Here is a 26,948-nt window from a genome sequence, read left to right on the forward strand (position 1 = left end):
ATACTTCCCACTAACACCAACCTGTCAGAACTCCGGAGATAGGAACTTGCCCTTCAATATATCCTCTCTTCCCGTTACCCACCAGGCCTCAACCTCCGCCAATTTCAAGTTGCTGCCGCTCATACCTCACCTGTCATTCAACAACATCTTTGCCTCTGTACTTCTGCCTCGACTGACATCTCTGCCCAAACTCTTTGCCTTTACATATGTCTGCTTGTGTCTGTATATGTGCAGATGGATATGTGTGTGTTTGTGAGTGTATACCTGTCCTTTTTTCCCACTAAGGTAAGTCTTTCCGCTCCCGGGATTGGAATGACTCCTTACCCTCTCCCTTAAAACCCACATCCTTTCTTCTTTCCCTCTCCTTCCCTCTTTCCCAATGAAGCAGCCGTTTGTTGCAAAAGCTTGAATTTTGTGTGTGTATTTGTGTTTGTTTGTGTGTCTATCGACATACCAACGCTTTCGTTTGGTACGTTACATCATCTTTGTTCTTAGATATATTTCTCCCACGTGGAATGTTTCCCTCTATTATATTCAAAGTATCAAGAAAAATTTATTTGACTCTCTCAACTGAGCAAGGTGACACAGTAGTAAATTACTGTACTTACATTTAGATAAACAGCAGTTCAAACCCCATCCAACCATCCACCTTCGATTTTGAAGAAATGAAGAAGATATGCAGTGCCAACAGGTCCTGGGACTCGACTGTCAAAGAGGTAGTGGAAATATGTCTGTACAACAACCTAATAAACCAGTATAGTGGATTTCAACTCAGCACAGCATGAGATTGTCCAACTGCAAAAGCACAATAGGAATGCTCTGGCTTAAGGTGGTGGCATCTGCAGATAGAATGGACAGACATCAGGACTCAACTTCTGCATCAGGGCTCGTCACGTGCCAGGACCACTGGTGTGGCATCCTCTTCTGGAAGAATGATATATACACAGAAGAGGTCAGCAGTCCTGGGTCTATATAGATATGCAGAGCACAGCATACTGACACTTTGTCTGAAGGTGGTGGGTACAAAACTCATCGAAACATTGTGACAAGATGCTGCTACCACTTATCTGATCACTTGAGAAGATTTTACTACCCAGAGTTAGGTTTTTCATGGCTTCCCTAAGTTGCTTAAGGCAAATGGCAGGATGACTCCTTCAAAAAGAACAATCGAAGTTTATAAACTACCTCTAATGACATTGTCATCAGTGGAACACTAAATCACAATATTTTTCCTTGACACTCTGTTAAGAGTCAGGATGTAGAACAAACAAATTACATAATGTTTTCAAGGTCAGTTTAAAGCATTATCCACCTACAACTGTCAACAATACATAAAAAAGGATTAAAAATAATGGTGAGTTACACTTTGAGAGTAGTTAAGTGAAGTCATGGTGCCATTGATGCTGTGTGTTAGTTGAATAAAATGCCTTATTCAGTAATATTGACCAGTTTCAATCCAGCAGGCGTTTTCAAGAAAAACAATTTTAAGAGTCATTTCTCCTTTCTTCTCTTTGTCATGTTATTAACTCTTGAAATGTTGCTGTGTACAGAGCATGCTGTAACTTGAATATTTACATGGTAACCTGATCTAGTTCAGTTTTTTCAGGTGATTTTTAATGTTTTGTTTGTTTCATGCTAATTACCACCCTTTAATTGAAAGTGTGTTACAAATTTTGATAATTATTGCACAATTCAGTCATTCGGATTAAGATACAATGATTGATACTGACCTAAACAAATACCATGCAAGTGCACTGTAAATGACATTTCACTTCTGTTAACCCAAACTAAGTATGTAGACGCTCATATTTTCTACAGTTACTCATCTGCTTATAATTATTGGGTTACTTCTTATGCTGTCTACTGCCACAGATGTGTCAGTACTGTATTTCATACCACAGTGCGCTAGTTCCTAATTGTAACCATTTATAGTGCTTGTTAACAAACATTGTCAACATAACGTATGCTATTGTCAGGAAGCAGGAAATAAACTGAAGGACCAGTATCAAAACTTGTTTGCAATTAGAACCATTAAATGCCCGATTCCAGTTAAGAGAAGTTAATATACCAATAAGTATTTGATGTTGTGTTACCTTACACAAGAATCTCAAAATTTAGGAATGTATTGTTAAGTTTACAATTAGGTTTTTGTGAAATCAAGCAAAAAAATAATTCATTAATCTTCCTGTCTCTCTGTCTTTTTCAGTCTGTGCTTTTCCTTACATCTTTGCTTTTACTACTGATGCAATGGAAATCCGACTAATCATCAATGGAAATTTGGTGCAAACAACTGTTATGCCAAAACTCCATTTTATTTGTGCCAAGGTAGGTACCTACCTTTATATTCATCAATACAGCTTAATATATTTTAATCAAGATCATTTTATTAGCCACTTATATGCTCTGTAATTCACACAAAATATTTCAGTATGTTTGTTAGTAAATCTAAATAATATTCATGATATCATGCTATGATGTGCAACATGCCAGCATATTAACACTAATGGTACTTTTCTTCATGAGTTTATTCTTGTTCCTACACTATCGCCATTTACATGAGTAATGTTTTTATCTTTTATGTTTGTATGGAATATCATACTTCTGTTGATAAATGTCTTAAGCAGCAATTTTCTGGAATGATTCAAAACAAGACACAAAGTGTGTTGAAAGGATGATATCTGGTATTCATCCTTTAACCTCATGTAGACAACAGTTTAAAAAAACTAGACAGTATAACAACAGTCCCACAACATGCTTACTCTGTTATGATGTTTGTAAACAACCAAAGAATAGCAGCATTCAAAAATATAAGATTAGTAACAAAACAGACTCCACTCTCCTCAGCGTGATCTTATTATTGCGCAGAAAAGAACACAGTATTCAGCCATAAGTATCTTTGACCATCTTTCTTGTGAATAAAAGGGGATGGCAGACAATGAAAGCAGTTTAAAACCAAAGGAAAATCATTTTTCTTAAGAACTGTTCCTACCCCATAGATTAATTTCTGAAAAGATAATATCTATGTGCAATTGGCTTGAATTTAATAATGTTTATTATAATTGAAATTACAATATAAATTCAGTTGCATAAATAAACAGCATGTGAACATATTTTCACAGAGTAAATGTATCTTATTTGTAAACCTATTGAAATTTTTTACATCAAGATGTCACAAATATCATCCATAAACACATAAATAATTGACTGACTAACTGCTTCATAACAGTGCACTCTGAAAAAGGTGTCTATCCACTGCCCAAGACATACTCTATGTCATGAGTGCTTCCTGCTATGCATGATTTTTTTTTTTTGCCAGAATCTTCTAGTATATTCATGTATGTCACTGTTGTCTAATAACAACAAATTCCTTAGGGTTGTAAATGTATTTTGAAGCTGTCATTGTATGACTTGTTACTTCCACAGTTTACTGCAAGATGGAAACTGTAGACCTAAAGATATTCCAGAATATTGATCCATATGACACTAATACATGGAAGTATGCTAATATAACTAATGTTCTGCCACTTTCATCATCAAAGTCAGCAACACAAACACAGTAACAGGTCCCAAAATAAAGCTCTTAAAGCTTTCTGCCAGATTTAATTTCTAATTCAAGTACTTACCAGTATGAATACCCAGCATTTTTAATGCTATGTTTTATATATTTCCTATCCCCATTTTCTGAAATATATATCACATGAGACAGTCAGAATTTCTATCCTTTTAAGTAATTCAACACACAGTTTTTTGCACAGCCCTTTTCTGTACCTCAAACACAGACTGTTATATTCCCAGCACTTATTACCCAAACCATGATCCCATAACAGTATTGACTGTATATGTCCAAAAGTGGACACTTTTAGAAATGAAATGCTGCAAACTGGAATAAGGATTTGAATGGCTTAATAAGTGGTAGAAATTGTATTTGTAAAAATTTCATATGCTATGTCCATTTCAGTTGGCAGTTTACATTTATGCCCAAGAATTTGATCCCATTTACATACATACATTAATCCTTGTTCCATAGGTCATTAATATGAATGACATTTTGTAATGATGTGGAATGTGTCACTTTATCATAAGTTTTCTTTACACAAAATAATTAATTTTTTACAGTTACTACTTCATATCTAAGAATTCATCTATTGAGTAGGAGTTGTCATTCAGATATTCTTTTAATTTGTTTTTAAATGTTGGTTAGCTATCTGTCAGACTTTTAATACTATTTGACAAATGAGTAAAGATTTTTTTGGCATAATTCACGCCTTTCTGTACCAAAGTGAGATTTAGTCCAGAACACTGAATATCAACATAATTCACCCCTTTCTGTGCCAAAGTGAGATTTAGTCGAGAACAGTGAATATCAACCTTTCTTCTAGTGTTGTTGCTGTGCACTTCACTGTTACTTTTGAATTGGGATGTGTTATTAACAACAAATTTGTATTGCAAAGGTACTGTGAATATCCTAAGTTCCTTAAATAAAACCGAGCGAGGTGGCGCAGTGGTTAGCACACTGGACTCGCATTCGGGAGGACGACGGTTCGATCCCATCTCCAGCCATCCTGATTTAGGTTTTCCGTGATTTCCCTACATCGTTTCAGGCAAATGCCAGGATGGTTCCTTTGAAAGGGCACGGCCAATTTCCTTCCAAATCCTTCCCTAACCCGAGCTTGCGCTCCGTCTCTAATGACCTCGTTGTCGACGGGACGTTAAACACTAACCACCACCACCACCACCTTAAATAAATGTCTGCAGGGTGATCTTGGGTGGGCTCCAGCTATTATTCTGCTAACACTGCTTTTGTGCAATGAATACTTTCTCTCTTAATGACGAATTGCCCCAAAATATGATGCCATATGAAAACAGTGAAGGAAATAATCATAGCAGGCTAATTTACTGATATGTTTATCACCAAAATTTGCAATAACCCTAATAGCATAAGTAGCTGGACCTAACCATTTCAGCAGATCATCGATGTGTTTCTTCCAGTTCAATTTCTCATCAATGCACACACCCAGAGATTTTGAGTATTCTGCCTTAGCAACAGACCTCCGTTCATAGTCTATATTTATCAATGGTGTTATGCCATTTACTGTACAGAATTGTATAAACTGTGTTTTCTCAAAATTTAGTGAGAGTCCATTTGCAGTAGAGATGGGGGATGCACTCTTGAACTAATTCATAGAGTTGAATCTTTCAAAGGAGTGAACAATCAGTGATTCAGAAAAAAAGAACGGTAGCTCCAAACGTTTCCCACGGCAGAGAGAGAGAGAGAGAGAGAGAGAGAGAGAGAGAGAGAGAGAGACGGAGCATATCAGCGGCGCCTCTGCTGGTCACAGCACAGTGCACGCCACACAACACAGCCAGCGCCGGCCTCTGCCCTGCTTCTACCTTGGCTGCCTCCATTGTGCAGTGCCCCATTGGATTTTGTGTTTCACATATGCCGTGCCGTCTCTGTGCGTCGTCTGCCGCGCGCAGTGTCTGGCGCAACTTGACTTCGCATCGCACTCTGTCGGCGATCGTTTCAGTCGCACGTCCTGCCCTCTGGGCAGTTGATGCGAGCAACAGGACAGAGAGCCACCTAGCGGATAACATAGGAACTACTTGCAACAACCTGCTCGCAAGAGAACAGACGATTTGTCTCGGAGCGGGTGAGTTCACCGCTCCCCCCACCCTCGGAACTCGCCCGCTCAACGCTCACCCCACCATCTCGACTCTAGCCAGAGCGTTGAGTAAAGCGACTCAGGTGTCACTCTGGTCTCTGCGGTCTCGGCTCACGCAGTAATACAGCTCGCGGCTCGACCTGCTCGACTCAGCGGCTCTGCATCGGAGTTCGTCTCTAATGGATATTGTTCTTCGTAGTAATACCGCTACGTATATTACATTATTATGTTATGTATACATCATTTGTTTTTATTTTATTTTTATTTGTTTAAACTGATTAGATTAGGTTCCTGACGACTCCTCTTACTATAGGATTTTTATTATGGACACTCGAATTTACGCTTTAATTACGAGCGAACCGATAAACGTATCGCAAAATGTGATACACCAATATTTTCCTTGTTTTATTCTGCGTAAGGCTATATCTGCAGCACTTTCGTTTTACAGTCAAATTTATAGTTTTTTTCTTATTCTGGTACGGATTTTGCGATTTTAGGCGTCTTCGGAAGGAAACGTTCACTTTAAAAATATATGGCTTGCGATGTATTTGTATGAGGTTAATGAAATTTTAATACATTGTAGCCAAATATATTGTTAATGTAAATCTCAAGTTACAACATTTTCCGATCACCCAAAAAACCACGATAGTGCAAAATAAATCAATAATCAAAAACTTTGTCATATCGTGGAAATTTCAATAAACAATACAAAATTCTTACTCATTATCTGTGTTACTTCAAAATAGGATCAAATAAGATCAAAATACAGGTATAGTACTGGAATAAACCAAGTTTAAAGGGCAATGTGCCTTCCATTTATTTTCTATTGTAAATGAGTGGTGAGTCATGAAAAAGAGCTAATTCATTTCAGGGAGTGAACAGTTCTGATCCGATCTCTGAAAAGAACAGTTTTGCCCATCTCTAATTTGCAGACAACCACTTAATAATTTTCTGAAAGACTTTATTTGCAATTTCCTCAGGCAATTCTTGCTTCTTGGGTGTGATTACTATACTTGTATCATCAGCAAAAGGAACTAGCTTTGCATCTTCATGAATATAGAGTGGCAAGTCATTAATATATATTAAGAACAATAAGCTACCCAAGGCTGAAAACCCTGTGGGACACCATTCTTGATACCTCTCCAGTTGGAGGACTCTGCTGTTTTTTGCAGACTATCTGTACTGTTAATTTCAAACTTCTGCATTCTTCCAGTTAAGTATGAATTAAACCATTTGTGCCCTGTCCACTCATACCACAATACTTAAGCTGAACCATAAGAATTTCATGATTCGTGCAATCAAAAGCATTTGAGAGATCATAAAATACCCCAATGGGTGATATTCGGTTATTCAAAGCATTTAATATTTGATCAGTGAAAGCATATATAGCATTTTCTGTTGATAAGCCTTTCTGAAAACCAAATTGACATTCTGTTAGTACTTCATTTTTACAAATATGTGAAGCTACTCTTGAATACATTATTTTTACAAGAATTTTGGATAAAGGCTGTCAGAAGTGAGATTGGGTGGTAGTTGTTAGCATCAGATCTATCCCCTTTTTTATGCAATGGTTTAACGATAGCATATTTTGGTCCATCTGGAAAAATGCCCTGTTTCAGTGAGCTACTACATATATGGCTGTGAATCCTACTTTTTTGTTGGGAACAAGGTTTTTGTACTCTGTTGGAAATGCCATCAATTCTATGTGAGCTTTTACTTTTGAGTGAATTTATTATTTTCCTAATTTCAGTAGGAGAAGTGGGTTGAATTTCAATTTTATCAAATTGCATAGGTACATAGTAATACAGCATTGTTGACTATTAATCTAGCACCATTGTGTTTTTCATTCTTTCCAAAATTTTTACAGTTTGTCTTATTTGCATTTAGTGTTACTTTATTGTTTAATGACCATTTTTGAATGTCTTTGAAAGCGTAATTGGCTTCTGTTTGTCAGCTGTGTCAGTATTTCATCTGAGATCAGTATTGTGCTGTTATCTGCAAATAGTATTTTTTCTCCAGATTTGACACAGTCTGGGAAATCATTGATGCACATTAGAAAGAGGATAGGGCCCAATTCATTTCCCTCAGGTACTCTTGTATTAACCTATTTTAACTCACTAAACTCTGTTTTCTGTGGTTAAGAGTGTCAAAAGCTTTTGACAGATCTCAGAAGATGTCTGATACATGGTCACCTTTGTCGAGAGTTTCAAGAACAGTTTTCGTAAACTATGCTGTAACAGACTCTGTACCTCTTTTGGGCCTAAAACCAAATTGTTAATTGCAAAGAGTGTTAAGTTTATTCAGGTAGTGCAGTAATCTATTTTTCATTACTATTATTTTAGAAATGGAAGACAGTACTGAAATTGGTCTTTAATTTTATATATTTTCTGCCTCATCTTTCTTTAGTATAGGAGAAACTTAGCTCATTTCAACTATTTTGGAAAGCAGCCAGATTTGAGTACTAAATTAATTCTTTCTGTTAATAGTGCTTTTATGTCATGTGTGTATTATTTAAGATCAGTGACTGGAATGTCATCTAAACATGCCAATTTTTTTTTTTATTTTTTATTTGGCATGCTATATGTGTAACCTCTATCTCAGTTGTTGACAAGAGCACCATTGACTTTGTTGGCTAGTCCCTGATGGATAAAACAACAGCATCCCGAAACTTGTTGTCTCCCACTTGATAATGTACCAGGCTCCTTTGCTTTTTTCTGCTTTCAACAATAATCTGTTGTTTGCAAGATTTTTCATAGCTAGGAGTACTTTTCTGTAAATTTCCCTGTTTTTTTTTTTTTTGTAAAATTCCAAAAAATCTGGCTCATTTTGTCTGTATCTGATGGCTGTCAAATACCTAATAGTTTCATAAGATTTTTGATACCTTTTGTCTCCCATATTTTTCTACCTGAAGCTCCAATCCAATGTAGTTTTTTCGGGAATGATTCTTCCAGTTTTAATTTTAATAGTGCCATGAATTTATTAAACATTTTGCTAACATTTGTTTCTGCATACACATGCCCCTACTTTTCATATTATAACAGACCTGCAAATTCATATAGGTTCGATTCTGAGGAAATCGTTTTGTATGCATTTAACTTTGCTGGCTTCTCTAGGTAAATATCTGATTCTAGTAACTATATATAAAAACAAAGATGAGGTGACTTACCGAACGAAAGCGCTGGCAGGTCGATAGACACACAAACAAACACAAACACACACACAAAATTCAAGCTTTCGGAACAAACTGTTGCCTCATCAGGAAAGAGGGAAGGAGAGGGAAAGACGAAAGGAAGTGGGTTTTAAGGGAGAGGGTAAGGAGTCATTCCAATCCCGGGAGCGGAAAGACTTACCTTAGGGGGAAAAAAGGACAGGTATACACTCGCACACACACACACACATATCCATCCACACATACAGACACAAGCAGACATGTCTGCTTGTGTCTGCTTGTACTTATGGTAACAAAACTAAAATCAAATTCCATGGTATTGATTTTTTACTACTTATTTTCATTTTCTCCCAAGACCCAAGGGAGAATTCAATTAATTTGTACTACATATTTGTTGTCATTTAGATCAACTCATTTTCTTTAATAGCTGAATTATTTTGTTCCATAACAAAGTGTCCAGTTTCCCTTTTAACTGTCCATATTTTTTTAATTTCATGTATAAAATAGCACATTTCTTTATACCATTTCACCATTAAACAAAATGAATATTGTACTGTAAAATATGTCACTAGTTCCCAATTAAAAGCCGGCCGGTGTGGCCGTGAGGTTCTAGGCGCGTCAGTCTGGAGCCGCGTGACCGCTACGGTCGCAGGTTCGAATCCTGCCTCGGGCATGGATGTGTGTGATGTCCTTAGGTTAGTTAGGTTTAAGTAGTTCTAAGTTCTAGGGGACTGATGACCACAGATGTTTAGTCCCATAATGCTCAGAGCCATTTGAACCATTTGAACCCAATTAAAAAACTACAGGTAACAAATGGAAACAAAATATCATGATACAAGAAATGGAATTATAAAAGATAATTATCACAAATGCAGATATATCACTACTCTCACCTCATGTTGAGAAAGGGTACAGAAATAACAATAACTGAGAAAAAATTAAAACTGTATGAGGGTTGATAACAGAGAAACAGGGTAAATCAGTAAGAGAACAAGGTGATTTAGTTATTACAGAAAATTATCATATTACTTATGATGTCAAAAGTGCCAATATTTTGTACCAATAGAGTGGTACAGTGGTAAAGTTCGCAGTGCAATCTTAGAAGAAAACACTCATATTTTATTGGTACCAACTACTTCAACAATCAATATTGTCAGTAAATAGCTAATTAAATCCTGTTCTACGTCTAGATCAATACTCTACAAGTGAGTGGAAAAGGATACTTCCCACAGTACTGGTTACTAGGGCTTCTTTCCTTCCGTGTCTACAGTATGACTGTTTAAATGCCTCTGTGCACACTATAATTAAGATAATATTGTCCTCATGGTTCCTGTGAGAGTGATACACAGTGAGTTATAGTAGTTTCTTAGATGAAGCTGGTTCTTGGATGTTTGTAAGTAGGCTTTCTTGGGATACTTTGTATCTGTCTTCAAGTGTGTGGTAATTCAGTTTCCTCAACATCTCTGTTACACTCTCTCACAGATCAAATGAAGCTCTGTCTTCAAGTGTGTGGCAATTCAGTTTCCTCAACATCTCTGTTACACTCTCTCACAGATCAAATGAAGCTGTGACCATACACACTTCCCTTCCCTGTACACATTCAGTATACCCTGTTAGCCTATTAAGTGTGGAACTCATGTATTTGAGCAGTATTCTAGGATAGGCCATACAAATGATTTGCAACTAGTCTTCTTTGTAGTCTGATTGCATTTTCCTAGCATTCTACCAATGATTCAAAGTCTGTCACCAGCTTTATCTACAGCCAAGCCTATGTGATCTCTCATCAAAGTCTTACACTCAAGTATTCCAGTTGTATATAACTGACATTGTAGGCAGAGGATACTGCATTCCTTTTTTGTGAAGTGCACAGTTTTATGTTTCAGTGTACTTAAAGCAAGTTGCCAACCTTTAAACCACTTTGAAATCTTATCAAGATCTGACCACCCTTCTTGTAGATAAATATGACTTATGCTTTATTCCAACTTTTGGGTACAGCGTTTTGTTCGATGGGGTCCTTCGTAGATTATGGTTTAAATATGGGCTAACACAGTGGTAAATTTGGCATAAAATATGATAGGGATTCCGTCAGGTCCAGGAGTTTTGTTAAATTTTGGCAATTGCAATTTTTTCTCAGTATCACTGACACTGATTGTGGTTGGTAAATCACTAACGTATAAATTGAATAGTGATGGAGCTAAAACAGATCCCTGTGGCAGTCCATTATTTAGTTTCCGTTTGTGGCTTTTAGAGCTGCCTAGAAGCAATTGAAATTGCCTTTCACTAAGTATGCTGGATATTAGATCCACAGTTTCTCGACTTGGTACAACTTGCAGTAGCTTGTAGATCAGCCCCTGTCGCCATCTATGCTGATGAAATCGCACTGGTAGCACAGAGCAGTAATTTCGAGGATGGTGAACAAATTCTTATGGAGAATCTGTAGAAGATGTCAACTTTCTTTAATACCTGGAGATTGATCCCAAGCACATCAAAAACTGAAGTCTCTTGTTTCCAACTAGCGAATCATGCTGCAAAATACAAATCAAGAGTTCTGCTCAATGGACAAACGTTGAGGTACAATACTTTCCCAAAAAATCTTGGAATCAGTCTAGATAGAACCCTGAGCTACAAAGAGCACATCACCAAGCTTTCTCATAAAGTTACTGCAAGGAACAACATACTACATAAGTTCAGTGGTACCACCTGGGGAACCTCTGCTGACTGTCTGCGTTTAACTGGCATCAGTCTTGTGTATTCTGTTGCCAAGTACTGTGCACCTGTCTGGTTGGAAAGTGTACATGTGAAGAAGGTAGACACAAAACTTAATGACACAATGCGCCAAATTACTGGTTCCATCAAATCAACCCCATGCCACTGGTTACCTGTACTGAGTAACTCTGCATCACCCTCTCTACGCCTGCACCAGGAATTCTGTCATCCGCCACAGCAATGATTGCAATCAAGAAGACCAGTAAGTGTTACTGCAGGGCAACTTATCATGGATGGTTTTGATCTAAATGAAAGTTGGAAGCATGAATGGTCAACAAAAACATTGGAAACAAGAGCCCATCACCTTGATCCCACAAAGAAACCAAAAGGTTTTGACCTACCGAGGAACCTTTGGTGCTGCCTCAACAGGTTAAGGACTGGACATGGTTGTTGTAGGTACTTCAAGTACAGATGGGGCTGGATCAGTTCACCAATGTGTGAATGTAATCAAGAAGAGCAGACAATTGAACATTTAGTCCAACACTTTCCACTTCATTCATACCCTGGAATTCTCGATGACTTGTTCACTCTCACACCCAGCTTAATTAACTGGTTGAAAAACATGGACTTTAAGGTTTAATCTTGTCTAATATCATATGTATATTGTATAAAACCATTTGCCTTATATCAACTGTATATTGTATAAAATCACCATATGATTAAATAAATAAATATTGACACTGATATCTAAATCACTCATCTCTGCCCTGATATGAGAATTAAATGAAGGCAATATCCCAGAATTTCATTTGTAAATGCATGGTTGAAAAATGGAGTTAACCATTTCTGCTTTTGCTGTCCATCTCTGTTTCATCCATATGTATCTCGGCATTAACCCTATTACCACTAACAACCCTTACATATGACCAGAATTTCTTTAGGTTTGAGAGAGATATTTCAATAATATTGTGCTATCATACTAACTGAATGCTTTTTGCATTGCCCTCTTGATGGTAAAATGCATTTCATTCAGTGTCTCTCTATTTATAGCCTTATGTTTTGTTTTACACCTATTATGCAGTAGCCTCTGTTTCTGTAAAAGTTTCTTTATTGTGACTGTATACCATGATGATCCCTCCCATCATTAGCTCCTTTTCAGAGCAAAGAGTTTCAAATTCCTTATTGAGGTATGATACCACTGCTTCCTCATTTTTTGCTCAACATATAAAACCTCCTACTTGTAGTTGCCCTCTGTACTTTGATAACCATTGTTGCTACAACTGCCTCATGGTCTCTGAAACCAGATGCTATGAAGATTTCCACAAAGATGTCAAGTTTATATTAGATCGAATATATTTCCATCATGAATGGGCTTCCAAACAATCTTTTCTTGGTATTTCTTCTGGAACACATTCAGTAACATTTTGCAGGATATCTTGTGAAACTGACCACATACAAAACTGTAAAGATCCTATTAATTGTTGTTTGATTGAAATCTCCTCCAGTGGTGCCATTTTATTAATAGATAGCCACATATGCAGTAAAAAGTCTGTGCTAGGCCCTAAACAATGTTGTTTGTTTACTTTATTTTATTTTTTACAGATCAGTTTACTTATAGTTTTTTTAGTAGCCTTTTTTCAGACTATCTTTCACGAAACCCAAATGCTGAAGGAACTCTTTGGATAGCTGTTTTCATTATATTAGTGGTGTGTAGGGATCCATAAAGCTTCAAAGCAACATTAAATGGAGTTTTGTCAGTCATTTTTCTTCATTGGGGCTCACTAGATAATCAATGGTTTTTTTTTTTTAATTTAAATGTCAGCTACTACAGATTAATTACTGAGTAACAGTTTGCAATAAAGCATAAAATCGTATTTCAATGGTAAGCAGAAACTCCTAAAGTTGCTTTGTTGTTATACCTAAAACACTGCATTCTAGTTTTGGCTTTGAAATAAATATATAGTTCTTGTGAATCAGTAATAAAAGGAGTGGTTAATGTGTTCTCTCAGGATTTATTAGCGTGATTGCTAATGGAGTGGTTCCAAGTGTTCAGCCAAGTTGTTGTTTCTGTTTTACTGCATAATATTTTGACAACCAACCCAGCCACCTCTAGGTGCTGTAAGGTGTATTATGGATACTCACTGGTTGGACTCCAACAAGACTGTGAAATATTGTTTATGTCATGCTGCTGTTTGACTCCCAGTACCTTTTCATGGACATTTGTTTTTTGGAAACTGCCCCTGTTGTTCCATGAAATGCACATTCTCCCTGCATTTTCCAGCTCTGATGGATGAGTTGGATGCTGGGATCTTAAAAAGTTGTTTGGCATATCTAAACCCATACTTAAATAGAAGCTTTCATGCCAGTTTATTCAATTTTCTGACATATTTATTTTTCTAGACTACTTAACTACACTGTCCTACAAATCTGATATTTGCACCATGATACTGGTCTTGTATTTGATTTAATGATTATACACAGTTGAGCACTTAGTGACAGCTGATTTTCTTGGCTGTTTTAGTTAGGTATGTCATGATGTTCCTTGCACCTCTCTTCCACTGTTCATGTCACATTCGCTTGAAATGTGGTACACACCCAGCTTTCGGATATTTATAAGGGGCAATCAAAAAGTTTTCATTTGAGGGCATTGCTGCAGCATATGTGCAACATAGCATGACTCCAATGTGTGTATATAAGAACTGACATGTAGGCAAGGGATTATTGTGATATTCGTTTCTTTCCGGCGTGCATGCAGTAAGTGTCAAAACATGAACTATGGCTATGTTATTGCCAAATGCATCTAGATAGGACCAACATGCTGTTACTATTTTCCTGGCTGCCAAAGTACAAACACTGGCAGACATCCAGTGGAGAATGAAGAATTTGCACGTGGTAGCATATCTGTTGAAAACTGCCATTGTGGAATGGCGTGCCAAGCTCATGATAACACGCATCCGTATATTGTAAACATGGTAATGCAGAAGTTGTATAAACTCAGGTGGGAGACACTTGAGCACCCACCTATAGTCCAGATTTCTCACCCATGTGATCATCATGCCTTTGAGCCCTTAAAAAATGCTTCGAAGTGCCAATGATTCCTGTCAGATAAGAGTGTGCAGCATGCAGTTAAAAACTTCTCCACATAGCAGGACATGGTGTTTTACCAAGCAGGTATCTTCAGTCTGATTAATCAGTGGGACTATTGCCTCTGTGCTCTAGGAGATTTTGTCTAATTGGCATACCAATTCTGACCTGTACAGGTTTCAGATCGAAAATTTTTAATTGCCCTTATAAATCATCTTCAACATTAGAAAGAAGATTTTTTTATATTTGTTGAAGAGAGTGACACACATTGGCTATCGTGTTTCAATAGAAATCTACCATTCTTTCCAGAGGATGGACCATAGTAAAGTACATAAGTGATTTTTGCTTTTAATTTTCTTTTTTCAGTCTCTATCCTTTCTTCTGTTGTTGTTTGTTTTGACAGCAATGCCTGCTCAATTGTCTTCAATCTGAGTACCCATTCCTTCAGAACACTATTTGCAGATGTTGTATTCTTCAGCAAGGCCTTTGCTGTCTGACAGTGTTCACTCTCTATGCACTAGAGTCTCTGACATGGAATTTCTTTGTGGATGATGATAATGGCTTGAGACATTGAGACAGAAGTCTTTTTGCTTGAGTTTTCTATACACACTGTAACCCTGTACTAACACACAGAGCAGAGGAAGCTGACACTTTTCATAATGTTACATCAAGAATTTTATATTAGGGTTAGTAGAGTTTCAGTATTTAAGAAACTCTATAAGTTGTTCTTCATTTCATGTGGTCACACCACACATCAATAGAAGCACAATGTCCTTCAAAGTGTCACATGCGAAGGATTACCACAACAGATGATACGGTACTACCCATACCATGCCATTGATCCCTTCGTAATATTTTCCGAAAACATGAAATAAGTTGATGTGAAACCGTGCCTAAACATTTCAGGGAAACAATCATCGAATTTTTCAGTTTCTAATTCCAAGAAGTCAGAAAGTGGGACACTGGTAAGATATGAAACGGCATCAAAATGGACATATTCATTTACCAGAGCTGGAATTGACTGAGACAGTGTACAAAGTGACTTTAGTTGCAAGTGTAGTGTTTGCACTCCCCGTCATATTCACTGAAAATGTGTTTCATGTACACTGAAGAGACAAAGAAACTGGTACACCTGCCTAACATCGTGTAGGAACCCTGCAAGCACGCAGAAGTGCTGCAACATAACATGGCATGGAGTCAATTAATATCTGAAGTAGTGCTGGAAGGAATTGACACAATGAATCTTGCAGGGCTGTCCATAAATCCATAAGAGTACAAGGGATGGAAATCTCTTCTGAACAGCATGTTGCAAGGCATCCCAGATATGGTCAATAATGTTCATGTTTGGAGTGTTTGGAGGCTAGTGGAAGTTTTTAAACTCAGAAGAGTGTTCCTGGAGACACCCTGTAGTAATTCTGAATGTGTGGGGTGTTGCATTGTCCTGCTGGAATTGCCCAAGTCCGTCAGAATGCACAATGGACATGAATGGATGCAGGTGATCAGACAGGATGCTTACATACATCTCACCTGTCAGAGTCATACCTCGACATATCAGGGGTCCCATAACACTTCAACCGCACATGCCCTACACCATTACAGAGCCCAGGTGGGGCATAAAGCTTTGTGTATGCAATCATCAAGGGTAAATGAGTGGGCCTTCAGCTCCAAAAGCCCATATCAATGATGTTTCATTGAATGGTTCATGCACTGACACTTTCTCATGGCCCAGCATTGAGATCTGCAGCAATTTGCAGAAGGGTTGCACTTCTGTCATGTTCAAGAATTCTCCTCAGTCGTAGTTGTTCCCATTCTTGCAGGATCTTTTTCCAGCTGCAGTGATGTTGGAGATTTGATGTTTCACCAGATTCTTGATACTTACAGAACACTCATGAAGTGGTCATATGGGAAAATCGCTACCTCAGAGATGCTGTGTCCCATTGCTCGTGCACCAACTATAACACCATGTTCAAGCTCACTTAAATCTTGATAACCTGCCATTGTAGCAGCAGTAACCAATCTAACAATTGCACCAGACACTTGTTGTCTTATATTGGCATTGCCCATTTACATATCTTTGTATTTGAATATGCATGCCCATACCAGTTTCTTTGATGCTTCAGTGTATTTTGCTCACTGATATTCAAGCACTCTAATATTATTAACCATGGATCTTAGATGAATGCCCTCCTTGTGTACTGTAGGAAGCACATACAGTCCTGATGATGCAGCTACTCATGTTCTAAGAGCCTTAAAGTGTTACATGGCTAGACTGATGCACTGAGAAGAGTTATCATCTTCCTCTTGTAATGTACTTCTTTCACAGTTATATGCACAAGTCAAAATAATCCTAGACAAAAAACCAAAATTGGAACTATTATTTTATGATTAGCTACATAAATCATCATATTTCATCTAGCACAACGTCTGCATGTTTTCAAGTATCCAAATATAAAGGGTGTTTAAAAAGAAATGAGACAGACGCATAATTACAGAAACCAGTACCTGTATGTTAGAAGTATTGACCCTGGCTGTTGAGACACTTGTCCCACTATGACACAAGGCGGTGAATGCTGTTTCATAAAATTCCTGGGGCTGTGATGTTAACCAGTTCTGCACTTACAGCTGGATGTCGTCGTCCGAGGTGAATCGTTCGCCCCTAAGGTGACGTTCTTCTTTGACCAAGAATGCCTCCGTCTAATTCACTTCCTGCAGCATGGGACAACAGTGAATGCCCAGCATTATTTGCAAACCTTGACCACCCTTCTCCAAACAATCAAATCAAAATGACCAGGCAACCTCACACGTGGAGTCATTCTGCTCCATGACAATGCAAAGACTCATATGGTCAACTAGTCATGGCACTCCTGCAGAAATTCAAATGGGATGTTCTTGGCCACCCTCCATACAGTCTGGACCTCTCTCCTTGTGATTACACCACTTTTGATCCCCTTAAAAAGGATCTGAGGAGCTAACGATTCACCTCGGACAACGTCCAGATGTACATGTGGAACTGGTTAACATCGCAGCCCCAGCCTTGTGTCACAGTGGGACAAGTGTCTCAACAGCCAGAGTCTATATTTCGAGCATAAAGGTACTGGTTTCTGTAATTATGCCTCTGGCTCATTTCTTTTTGAACACCCCTTATAGTATTTACCATAACATTGAACATGAAGCATATTTTTAGTGTATCTACAAACCAACATTACAATACACACAGTGTGATCATATGTGTCCAAAAACCCCTGTGTAGTATTGAGTTGACCACTAGATGTTGCAAGAGCCAGGAATTATTGTGTTACCAGAAGAGAAGTAGTAACAGATGTGTTGGTCATGAAAGCTCAATGACTTCAATGATAATAATTGTTTGTATCAGCATGACAATCCATCATGTCATGAAACAACATCTCTGAGACAATGGTTCATGGAAATAACATACCTATAATGGACTGACCTATCCAGAGTCTCGACCTGAACCCAGCGTATAGTAACCGGAATTGGACATGACCAGGAGACAGTAGCCAACTGGCCAAGGACATAAATGGTGACTTGCCAAAAGCCACAAAAGACAATAACAGCAGTGGATGAACAACACGATAATATGACAGAATCACAGGTCCAGAGAGTAAATCAAACATAGCAATATCTGGAACCAAACAACCCTGTGTACAATGAACCATATGAGAGGGCTGTCAGAACATGACTGAGGTCTGGGCCACTGAACTGTGAGCTTTATAGCACAGCTGCAGGTGCATATAGGCTGGCAGATGGGGTGTGGCCCACATGACAGCAGTGCTCACAAATATTAGGAGCACCACCTAGCGACTGTCATCTAGGTCTATGCATTCCAGTGCAGTTTTGAATTTGTTGGGCTGGGATATCAGGTCCCTCCCCTCCCAAAATGGGCTCATAGTGCCTGAAGTGCCTTGGTGATGTTTCATAAGGTGAACTGGCTGGTGGCATGGTTTTTGTCCTGGTGGGGGAGCCTCCCAGGTGGAAGAAGGAAAGCGGGACGTCGGGCAGTGCACTCTGGGGATCAGTGATATGGGAGACAACTGTTGATGCGATGGATGCTGTGTGGTGAGGTAACTTCCAAACCTGTATCCCCTGCAACTGCTGATGGTGCCCTGCTGTGCAAAATTGTACTCATATGGTTGAAGGGGTTGCAAGGGCTGGCACTCAAACTCCGAGTGACCCACCGATGGTCACACAGTCAGTAGGTGGGAACAGCATTGGTTGGTGTGCCGATACTCCAAACCTCGCAGAGTAGCAACCATCGTAATGCACCACGTATGGGTGGCCACTACTGTAACTGGCATCCGTGGAAGTTTAGCTCCATAGGAATGGGCCCAGACTGCTGAGCCTGGGGGTACTGCCTAGCATATAACATCCAGGGTTCTAAGGGCTGCAGTGCCAGGAGTTGGAAGAGAGTACGTGGCTGTCATTCATGGAGGAGCTCTGCCAGGCTGTGGTCATGGACAGGAGTGTTCATGTAGATGCTCAGGAACATTGTAAGTGCCACTGCAGTGGCAGATGTTCCCACTGCTTTCAATGATGGCTGTTTAAATGTACATACCAACCACTCCACTTCACTATTGGAGGATGGGTTAAAAGGTGGGCTAAATAGGTGTTTAAATCATTGTCATAACAGGACTGTTCAAAGGTAATTGTCATGAATTGGGGCACATTGTCAGACAGGAGAATGTGAGGAAGCCCTTTGATGGCTAGAATCTTGGTAAGTGAATTGAATGTGGCAGTCATAGTGGTGGACACCATTCTAACCACCGGGGGTAGTTGGAGTAAGCATCCTTGACAATGAGCCACATAAGCCCAGAAAGGGACCAGCAAAGACCAGATGAATGTTGTACCAGGGACGATGATGAGTGGACCCAGGGTTGAAAGACTGAGGAGCAGCAGCCTGATGCTGAGTGCGTGAGGAACAGATGCACACCATGGCCTCCATGTCTGTGCTCAGTCCTGGCCAATAGTCATGTCGTTTGGCAAAAGCTTTCATCTCTGACACACCCCAATGCTCACAATGGAGAAGATATGAGGGCATAAGGTAATCAGAAAGACAACATGGTAGGTATCCACCTCTGTATCCAGCAGAAGAATATCAGAAACAACAGACAAATTATGAGAAAGGTGAGCCCAGGCCCAGAGATCTGGATCAGCAGATTTGGAAAAATAAGTGGGCTACCCATGAAGCACATAGTGTGTGACATTCTGTAAGTTAGGGTCATGGAGCCCGTCTGTGGAAATGTGAATAGGAGGAAGGCAAACCCATTCAAGGGGTGTAGACATTCTACGTCAATGTTGAAAGAGGAGATCTCCTATATGTGAATTCAAACTTTCTTGGTGAATTTCAATGATGAAGTCTTCTTGGGTTATCAGCTGGGTCAAGATGTCGTTCTGCAGCAACATTTCAACAAGTTTCCTACTTGTCATCTTCAGGTGAAGTGTTGGGTTCATGTATTGTCCAGTTCTTTACAGCCACTGAACTGCACCCTACTCTGCCTCATCTGCATCGGCACCACCAATCGTTCACCTCTGGATGGGGTGTTGCGGCCCATTGGGGGGGGGGGGGGGGGGGGGGGGAGTCAAGGCAGGTGGTGGTGAGGGTGAGGGCTCCCTGCATGTTGGTGGGTGTGAGCATCATGTCCTGGTATGGCTTCTCGATTCCATCTGCTGCCTTCACTGGTTTTGCATTAGAGTGCTCTTCTCAATTTTTGTCTCCAGAGCCTCTTTAAAGATCAAATCACAGAACCCATTCACCCTGCGCAGCAGCATTGTTTGGTCAAATGTTGGGTCTGGTCCTGAGGATAGATGAGAGATCACATCTGCATTTGGGTGTTGTGAGGTAGGCTTGTAAATGGTGTAACTGTAAGAACTAAGGAAATGAGCTCGATGCTGGAGCCTTTGAACTGTCTGCTCTGGAAGCCACGAGTGTGATCCAAAGAGTGCTACCAATGATTTGTGGTCAGTAATGGGGGTAAATTTATCCCCAAAGACATACACACAGAATTTCTTAAAGACAAAAATGATCACAAAAGTCTCTTTCTTGATTTGTGAGCAGTTTCATTGAGCAGGTGTCACTGTCTTTGATGCATAGGCACTGGTTTGCACAGTACCATCATTGTTATGGTGCGCCAGCACTGCATCAATGTCATAGGAGGAAGTGTCAGCAGCCAAAACAAGAGGACTTGATGGAGAAAAGGACATAAGGTGGGGTGGTGAGCATAACATGTGCTGCAGCTGGCTGAAAGCATGCTCACAGGCAGCCAACCACTGGAACTGAATGTGCTCTTCTTCTGCATCTGGTTGATTGGATGCATAATGTGTGCTGCTTGTGGGAGGAGCTTAGAATAATAATTTACTTTACACAAAAGAGCCTGTAGCTTTTATAGCTTTTGGGGACATGGAAGAGAGTCAACAGTGAAATGTTGTGGTCAGTGGGTTGACTCCAATCTTTGCTGATCAAATGCCTAAGATATTCCACTTGCTCCTGAAGAAACTGGTATATGTGTAGTCAGCACTTGAGCCCTGCATAGCACAACATAGTAAAGAGGTGCATTGGGCACCCATAACTATTAAGTTTTCTAGGTAATTGATACAAGTGGGAATGGATATAGTTAACTGTTCCATGTATCTCTGGAAGATTGCCAGAGTGGAAGAAATCATAAAGGGCAAGTGATTGCATCTGTACGTGCCAAAGGGTGTAATGATGACCATAATGCATTGCAGTTCCTCATCCATCGGGAGCTGTAAATAAGCGCCAGCAAGGTCTATCTTAGAAAAATATTTACTACTGAGAAGCTTTGTGAGGAGATCCTCCAGACATGGCATGGGGTTCACATTGATTGTTGACCCAAAATCTCCACAGAGTCAGAGGGAGCCATTTGGTTTCTTAACCACTATGAGGAATGTGGCTCAAATGCTGGTTTCGACAGGTTCAATTAGCCCAGCTTGATGAAGGCAATTGAGTTTGATCTCAGCTGCCATCTGTAGGGAGACTGAAAGCAAATGGGCCTGATAGAAATGAGGCAGTACATCTGGATGTAGAGAAATACGTGCCTTGAAATTGGTGGTGCACCGCAGGCCAGCTTTGAACAAAGATGCTAAAGAGATACAGAAGCCATCAAGTTCCTGGAAGGGAACCATGTTGGGGTAACCTGAACTTCATACGTGATGAGAAACCCAAACAGCAAGAAGGCATCCATGCTGAAAATGTTGCCTGCCAAGTGACTATTGACAACAAACAGCATTATCAGCCATGTAACCTTATTGTATGCTGCTGTAGTTGTGAACTGACTTCTAAGGGGAACTGAGCTGTCACCATATGTAACCATCTTGTGGGAGGGTAACACAAACATTGGGCATCCTAGACGAGCATTCATGGGGAGGTTCACCAGGGAAACCATCTCTCCTATGTCTACTTTGAAATGAATTTTGTGTAATTGTGAGATCAATAAACAACTCTGTAGCAGAAGGATTGTCCTGGGGAACAATGGCCTGGAGTGGGGTTCAGTTTTCAGGGATGCCCATCCTTTCCACAATGAGTGCAATGCACCCTGTGATCTGGACAGCCTGCACACTGGTTTGTCATGAAACAGTCAGGACAAGATGGGAAACAACACTGCTTACACTGACATGGTGTAACTGGCTCCTCAGTGGCCATTGACACATCTGAATCTGATGAATTGGTAAAAAGGACTTCAGAGAATTTTGACTCATTGGTGGTGGTTGAACCACTGCTACATGGGGATGAGCCATAAGGTGTTCATTTGCTGTCTGCATGATCTCAAAAGTGTGCACAATTTTCAAAATATTGTCCAAAGAAGGAATGTTCAGCTTGAGGGCTGCCATGCATACTTCAAGATCAGGGGCCAGTTGGACCACCATGTCTCGATTCAAGGAATCTGCATATGAAGTTTTGCAAGATGGATCTGCACAAGTGAAATCACAATGCTGACTCATCCCTTGCAAATCTGTCACCCACAGGTGATATGACTGACCAGGTCACTTGTGGTATTGATGGACCTCAATGTGTAACATGACCACACGGAATTGTTGCAAATAATAGTCCAACAGCAATGAGCACATCTCTGTGAACGGGAGTACAACCAGATTTGAGAGGACAGCCAACTTCTTTAGTAAGAAACATGTCTCTGGGGAACCAAAAAATGAAGAGCAACCATTATAGATGCCATCAGAATCTCAAAAAGTGGCGAACTGCTGTTTCAGCCACTGCAAAGAGGTGTCCCAATCTTCTTTGGCGCTGTTAAATGGCAGAAATGAGGGTGAGCAGGACTCAGCCTGGGAAGTGATTGCAGCCTGGATGTGTTGCAAACCCTGCACCCGCAAGCATTCTGACAAAAACTGAATTTCCTGATGTAGCAAGTTGGTTTGCTGCTGCAACTGCTATTGTAATTGCTGTTGCAATTGTTGCTGCACTAGCAGATATTGCTGTCACTGTTACACAGGTTGCACTACTTTTGCATTCACAAGACACTATTAACCTTTTTCCTTATCACCAATTACAGTAACTAGAATTGGTCCCAGCCAGGAGACGCTGGCCAACCAGCTGAGGCCTTTGATGGTGAAGTACCAAAAACCATGAAAGACAACAACAGCAGTGGACAAATGACAAGGCAAAGTGACAGAATGACGAGTCAAGAGTGTAAACCATGATCTAGCAATATCTGAAACCAAATCCAAGGAACATTGCATACAATGAAAAATAAGATAGGGCAGTCGGAACATGACTGAGGTTCAGGCCCCTGTGCTGCAAGCTTTATAAGCTTGGCCAAAGGTGCTGATAGGTTGGTGCATGGGGAGTGGGCTATGTCTAGCAGTGAGACAGCAACAGCAGCACTCACAAATATTAGGAGTGCCACCTTATAGCTGTCATCTAGGTCCACACTTTCTGGTGGGTTTTCAAACTCATTGGGCTGGGATACCAAACAGTGGAAGAATGAGGCAGAACATCAACTTTATTCCAGACCTCAATGTCCAACATCACTACCTTCTCTTGTTTTGGCTTATGAGGAGAAACTGGCTACCATAAATGTGAAGGGAGAATATATCCAATATTAATGTCCACTAATAGCTGTCCAGATTGGGAAGAAATAATTATAAATACTTAATAATGTAATTATCTTTTCTCATTTCTTGTAGATAATCTCTGACTTTGTTCTTTAAAGGGATGGGTTTGTGATAATATTGATTAAAATGCTTTTGACAGTACAATTCTTAACAGTTATTTTTTTTCCAAAATACTTCTTAGAAACAACACACACATAAAAAAAAACACTTTTTTATAAAGCTCATCATAACAGGAGAATGACTGGATAACATCTGAATGCATCGGCATAACAACAGAAGCTTTGAATGCAAGTGGTGAATTTTGCATCTATTTATAACCTCTCTGTCCACACCAGAATGTTCTCTAAAAATATATCTTTAATTAAAACTGTTTACTAACTAAAACATGAATTTGCACACAATGTATGCAATTGTAGAATCTATTATTTTATCATAACTAATAGATATTATTTATTGTTTAAATTAATTTAAAATTTCTATTCAAAAGTCATAGAATTTTCAATTTTCTTCCTTTAATAGTTTTTCTAAATAAAGATAACAAATTAAGGTATGTAAAAAAAATTCAAACAACTGATGTCTCTGTAGAAATTTTTCATTATTCCAAGTTTCTTTACTTAATAATTTTTATTAGTTCCCCTTTAATAATGTGTTTTTGATTAAACTAATCACATTTTTTCAAACAGATAACCAGTACCTAAATCTTTAACTTCATCTCTTCTTCTTCACCTTCTTCTTCTTCTTCTTCTTATTCTTCTTCTTCTTCCATGTCTGTTCCTGTTTCTCTACAGTGTCAGCACTGTTATCCAGGTTTTGGCAATGTTAGTGACAGCTGTATGCCAGATGCCCTTCCTGATAACAGTACTTGAATAATAAATATTAATTCAAATCATTTTAAAGAAAATGCTTAAAATTTTGCACTTTTTTTTGTTACTCATTATGAATGAAATAATTACTTTCATGCAGCCTACTTTACTGTGTCATACATATATAAGTTCATATCATAAAGCATACCAGAAACCTGGAATCTACCACATAATTAATGAAATTTTGCCTACCAGTCCATCCCCAATGCACTTCCCTCTCAATGTAAATAATATAGACACCATTAAGAGTGTTGTGCCCGGTGATAAAAATATCCCATACCAACTCATGTAAGAAATACACTGCTTTGCAATCCGCGCAGCTACCTCATAGAAAGAAGAATGTTGCCCCACACTAAAGAAGCAGAGCAATGACTTGCTGTAATGGAAAACCAAATGAATGAGCATGAAACTTCATGATCATGTGACTAATGATATAATTATATGTAAAATGAAGGTGCAGAAGAGGAGGAAGGAATGGAAACAAAGGGGATTACTGCTGTCAGCTGCATTTGGACATTACAGCCAATCCACATTCCCATCAAGCGTCACCTATCCACAGTCCCACAGCCACCTTCCCCCCACCCTCTGCCCCCCATCACCCCAATAATATGATACATGGAGCATAATTTCTGGATGAATACAATGGAGAATTTACCATATTTGTGTGTATGTATTCAAAGTAATATTCAAGTGTAGTGTTAAACCTAACATTGTTGAACTTAGCTGGCATGGAATACTAACTGCCAATAAATATGTTTCATTTTCAACACTTTTCCATTAATATTTATGAACTGTAAACATTATACCAAAATATCAAGTGAATTTACATCTCTTATAGTTAGGTGAATGTCATATGACCAGTTCTTTAAAATTATATGAACTGACTTGCAGAAGAACATAACAGAAAATACATTTTGATCTATTTATTCAACATTTTGTCTCTTGAACTGGTAAGCTCATTCTGTTAATTTTCCTTGTCTATACCTTCTCACTATGTGACTAACATAACTTCACATATCCTTTGTTTCAGAATGACATATACTTTGCAACAACTGCACCTGAGTTCTTTCATAACAAAGATGCCCAAGTTCATGTAGATGCTCCAGAAAAAGAGGAAACAGAGACAACAGATGTAAAGGATGGGGAAGAATCAAAAGAGGCAAAGGATGGTAAGGAAACCAATAATGGAACAGATCTGACAGATGTAAGGGATGTGAAGACTGAGAAGGATGGTAAAGATGTAAAAGATACTAAAGAACCGAAGGATGGAAAAGAAGTGAAAGAAGTGAAGGATGGTAAAGAAGTGAAAGAAGTGAAAGATGGCAAAGAAGTGAAGGATGGCAAAGAAACGAAAGATGGCAAAGATGGAAAGGAATCAACAGCTACACCTCCATCATCACCTCAAAGTACGAGTACACAGTATTTTAGTATCTTAGTTTCCCTATCAACTATAGCTTTTGGACAGTTTGAACTCGTTCCTCACATTTTGTTCATCAGTGAAAAAAAGAACACTAATGCACTATGAAGAGAAGCACAAATAACTGATGATTTCTGTTATTTTTTATATAAGTGTTTTCACTAGGTTCAAATGCTGGAACATTTTACATCTCAGATTTCTGGGTGATGGCCCGGATTCAGTCTACATGTGATTTTCTCAAAGTAAAACTTAATTACATTCTGTTGTTCATACAATTGGGGCCAGTTCAAGGACATTTCTCCACAGAAGCAACTTATCATTTGGCACCTGCCCTTCCCCCCCCCCCCCCCCCCTTTCCCCACCCGCCTCCTTCTCCTCTTACACTTACACTTGTGGTGTCAGTTTTCACTACTAATTGTGATACCACTGTATACAAGTCTTTCACCTGTGCACCTCTGTGCCCCTTTCAGCTTGGCGCCCCAAGAGGCCATTATTAATTGTGACATGTTCTGTATAGAACTCTTACACCTGTTGCACCGCTCTCAGTTTGGTACCATCAGGCAGCAGCTTGTGTTCTTTGGACCTTAAACAGGCCCTGTGGACACACACACACACACACACACACACACACACACACACACACACACACACACACACACACAGCTAATCAACACACTATATGTTTCACTGCTATTTTTCACAGTCTCCAGAAACTGTTGACATATGACACAAAAGTATTCCTGGAAATTGTGGACAAGCCTGATCCTGTAAAATTTAATTTAAGCTATAGTCTCTGTGTAGATTAATTCAGATGCAATAATATTCAAAATGATTAACATAGGCCGTCACATTTCTTCAGGTTTTCCTCATTATCCCCATATCCTGGGTGATTTGGCTACCTGTACTGCCGGTTTTTATGCAACCCACAATGGCTTCAAATACTA

The 26,948-nt window shown here is 39.2% G+C and overlaps 1 protein-coding gene across 1 annotated transcript in view; it reads left to right on the top strand.

The window, feature by feature from the left end:
• The window catches only part of LOC124555947 (GTPase-activating Rap/Ran-GAP domain-like protein 3), a 694,419-nt gene that overhangs the window by 665,210 nt on the left and 2,261 nt on the right, over positions 1-26,948 (top strand). The window contains exons 20-21 of the mRNA XM_047129996.1: positions 2,207-2,325; positions 25,618-25,699. Coding sequence (XP_046985952.1) covers positions 2,207-2,325; positions 25,618-25,699 — 201 coding nt within the window. The remainder of the gene's footprint in view (positions 1-2,206; positions 2,326-25,617; positions 25,700-26,948) is intronic.

Source organism: Schistocerca americana, chromosome X (genome assembly GCF_021461395.2).
Source record: "Schistocerca americana isolate TAMUIC-IGC-003095 chromosome X, iqSchAmer2.1, whole genome shotgun sequence".
In the NCBI taxonomy this organism is placed as follows: domain Eukaryota; kingdom Metazoa; phylum Arthropoda; class Insecta; order Orthoptera; family Acrididae; genus Schistocerca; species Schistocerca americana.